At 37.7% G+C, this 3,923-nt stretch overlaps 1 protein-coding gene across 1 annotated transcript; it reads right to left on the bottom strand.

The window, feature by feature from the left end:
- Positions 1–76: 76 nt before the first annotated feature.
- Positions 77–1,201, bottom strand: LOC108353953 (PDZ and LIM domain protein Zasp-like; the record flags this gene model as incomplete). Its single annotated transcript, XM_017605143.1, has 4 exons — positions 77–304; positions 367–622; positions 694–975; positions 1,050–1,201. Coding segments are annotated over 4 exons (918 nt in total), but the record flags the coding sequence as incomplete, so codon positions are not given.
- Positions 1,202–3,923: the final 2,722 nt, after the last annotated feature.

Here is a 3,923-nt window from a genome sequence, read left to right as displayed (position 1 = left end):
CTTCCCCGTTTTGTTCAGCTGCTGTTGAGGGTGTCGACTCGACTGGTGGGGATGGCTCCGTTTTGGTATCCTGCACTTTCTCCACATTTTCTTCTACTAGTTTTTGCTCCTTTTCTAGCGATACTTGTACGTTCTCGTTCTCCTCAGCAGGTGGCTCCACTAAAATTTTAACTTCTTCTAAATTCGGTAATTCGCTGTCCTTTGGTGGTGGCTCCTCAACTTCTTCTACCTTTGGCGGAGACGGTTGTTTTTCTTCAACTGGCAGTTTTGTTTCTATTGGTGTTTCTGGTGGCGGTGGCTGTGGCTGTACATAAATCGTAGATATTTGAATTAAAATTTTCTTTTCCTTTCAATAGTCTCTCTTACCATTGGCGATGGCGAACGTGATCTTGGTGCCGACTTGACAATCTTCACTTTGTACGCATTTGCCGCTCTACGCTCAGCCTCGATCTGTTCCTTGCTCTTCGGTATGGGTCGATCTGGCTTCACCAAAAAAGTTGACCACTTTTTATTCTCCTTATCCTTTTCCGCTTTGGTTTTCGTAGCGCTCTCATTTAGTGTACGCAGCACATCACTAGCCATACAAACGCCCGGCTTGGGGAATATTCTGTAGAAATTTACGCTAATGTAATAAATCTAAGTTAACAAACAAAGTCCACAGCACACCATGCATATCTGCTTCACAGAACTAACCCCAAAACGTTATGATCCTGAAGCACCTCCGATTCGCCAGAAAGCACGGCAGCAATCTCTTCTTCAACCAACTTGATTTCAGTTTGCTCGGAAAGCACCGATGATGGACGTTCCGCTAGTTCGGGTAAGTACTCCGTCTGAGCATCTGGCTCCTCAACTGCTAACTGACGTGGAATAGGACTTTTACGTCCACTTATATCAAGGAAAGCTTGCGGTGTAGTAGGACGTTCGTCAACCCCCAAAACGGGGAAAATCTTCGGCACCAGTTCTTCCTCTCCCTCACTGTAGCACAAAACGAACAAAAAGCATTTGAATAAATTTGCACGAACGCACAATTTAAAGGCTGTTCTAATTACCGTTTTACACCGATGAAAAATACATTTCCACATTGCCTAATAACTTTGTCTGCTTCGTCATGCGAGAGCGGCGAAGTGGCGGTATCGTTAATTCGCACAATGACGTCACCTTCACGCAAGCCAGCCTCCTCAGCAATGCTGCCCTCATTGACCTAATTTCGGAAAAAAAATGCCACAAATTAACAAATTATGAGAAAATCAAACACCAACAAAGGATTGTGTACAAAATCGAATAAAAAATTCCTTTGCACGCCGAGTCAAGTGGCGTTTGCTGTTTGCTAGGTCAGTGAGTTAATTTTGGTAATGAACTTTTTCGAAAATCCGCTCTCTACCCCGAGCCGCCACGAGTCATACGTGACAGTGAATGCGACAGCTTCATTTGCGTGTGTCCGAGCGTGCGCCTGTGCTGCTGCTGTTTAATGCCGCTGAGCACCCATTGCTTCCTTCTTGTGTGGTAATTTCCTCTCGGTTTATTTGCTTGTCTGGCTAGACACTGACGTATTGCATGCGTCGCAATTGACAGTTGGCGGCCCAGTGATTACATTGGGTGGGTCAGCGGTGATACGCTGCCGACAAAAATTGGCATGCTACTCGTATAGTATTCAAGTTAAAGGAGGAAATAAAAAAGTATGTATATATGTATGTATGTGTTGTATTTACGTATTTTTATTATGTAGAGCATGACAATATAAATGGGAAGAAAATGCAAATTCGCCAGGGGATAAACGAAATTCGAAACTTGAAGTGATACAACGAGAGAAAGGTGACAAAATTTATGTACATATGTACATATATTAAACCACGTAAAAAAAAAATGCAACGCCGGAACCCGACTAAAATTTTAGTATTTGGTATATTAATGGTCCTCCTCTGAAAGTCTCTGCCGTTATGCTAAGAGGTAGCCAAAATGAGTTAATCTCTTTTGAGATCAATATAATTTTTTAGGATTAACCAAAACGCTCAATACTATACGAATACTATTTATGCTATTTAAGTATTTTGCAAACTCATATTCTTTAAATTTCTAAATTTTTATTTTATTAATCCTGAGCCTGTATATCACTTAAATGGCGTAAGATCAATGTACTCTTACAGTATCGGACGATTTGATTGATCTTAGAAATTATAATGACCTAAAAAAGAAAGAACAGATTTTTTTACGTACGTCTTTACTTAAAAAACTTATTGCAATAAAGAATAACAATTTGGGTACCATATGAATGAAAATATTCTGTAGAAATAAAAACGTTTAAAATTTTTTGGTGCATAAGGATGCATAGGTATTGAACAAGTCATTTGAAATGGTTCTCCTTGAATATCCTTGAAAATTTGCAATAAGTATTTTTGAAAAAGTTTTATGTTAAGAATTGATTTACAAACGACTACATCCACGAATTTCGAGCTTTGCCCGGAGTGCACATACTTTTTAAAGTTTTCAAGGTTTGGATATCAAATATTTGTCATTTGGATAGCTTTAAAGAAATATTTTGGAATTAAAAAAAAATATTATATTAAGTAAACTTCTTACTCTAAAATTTTGGGTGGAACCCTATTCGGAAACACGCTGGAATGAATAGTACATATCTAGAGCGTATATATAATTTATTATACATTATATTTATTATTATATAATTCGAACAGGTGGCAATCTATATGAGTCTTCTCGGAGATAATACCTATTCAGATAACCTTAAAATCCAAAACATCATCGTTTACAAAATATCATCAAAATCATTAGAGCCGTTTCCGAGAACTCTATGGATATATATATATATACTCGTTCGAATGGACACCGACGCTCCAGCTCTGGAAGTATTCAACTCGGAACCCGCAGGTGGTAGAGGAGAAAGAGAGAGGCCACCACTGAGATGAGAAGACCAGGTGGAGAAGGACTTGGCTTCACTGGCAATTCCAATTGGCGTCAGTTGGCATAGAAGAAAAACGACTGACGTGCTTTGTTGAACTTGGCAAAAATCGCTTGTTACAGCGCGAAATAATAAGAAGAAGAATAATAATTATTTCTGCAACTATCTCAATTTTCAATGGATTTTGGACTTTAATAGCTTTCTAGATAGCATATTTGAATGGAAATCAGGCATTATAGTAAACTAATTGGGAAAGTTTCGTGCCACTAATTTTTATCCGATTGCCACCAAATTTTTTATGGAAGCATTAAGGCTAAATGGACACTTTTTCTTCCTGGCGTTTTGGAATTAATTTTTAAGCACCAGTCTATTGTATACACATTTGCAATATTTGGCTGTAAATTATGGATACATAAGGAAGGGATGCGATAAATTTAGGGTTTTTAGTCCACCATGGACTATCGGACAGTGTAGTTATGTATTACGATAAGGAGAGTGGGCCGGCAGTTGGAGAAGGTTGGGAACCACTTGTCTAAACCATCAATGGTCAATACGTTCGCCGAAACCATCAATAGTGCCGATAGTGCTATCGATTGTTTCAGACCTTTACTATGTATGTATATTAGGACGGGTCAATTTGTATGGGAGATTTTTTCGACTATAGGCGTATAGCATAGGAGGATTTTATGAGTAATTGTAAGCAATTTTGCCAAATAAACCAAGGGTCCAGAAGCAATTTGGAGTTTGCTAAATTGCGAAAATAGGTTTTCTTTACTTATTATTTTGCTGTAGTGTCGTAAAAAAAGTACTTAAACGAGTTTTTTTTACACCAAAATAAAAGTAATGAGAAAATACTTTTCAATGATAGTTCACAAGTCTAAATCGGATTAGCTTTGGCCCAGTTATTCAAGTTTTTTTAAAATAACTTTGGAAAATAGTTAAAAAACAGCATCAAAAGTATCATTGATATGATATATATGATTGTGTTGAAAATATTTTTAAATAATTT

The sequence above is a fragment of the Rhagoletis zephyria genome, unplaced genomic scaffold (genome assembly GCF_001687245.7).
Source record: "Rhagoletis zephyria isolate East Lansing unplaced genomic scaffold, Rhagoletis_zephyria_1.1 Rzeph_scaffold_32456, whole genome shotgun sequence".
Classification (NCBI taxonomy): Eukaryota; Metazoa; Arthropoda; class Insecta; order Diptera; family Tephritidae; genus Rhagoletis; species Rhagoletis zephyria.
Note: the sequence above shows the minus strand (reverse complement) of the source record. Positions and strands in the feature narration are given on the sequence as shown.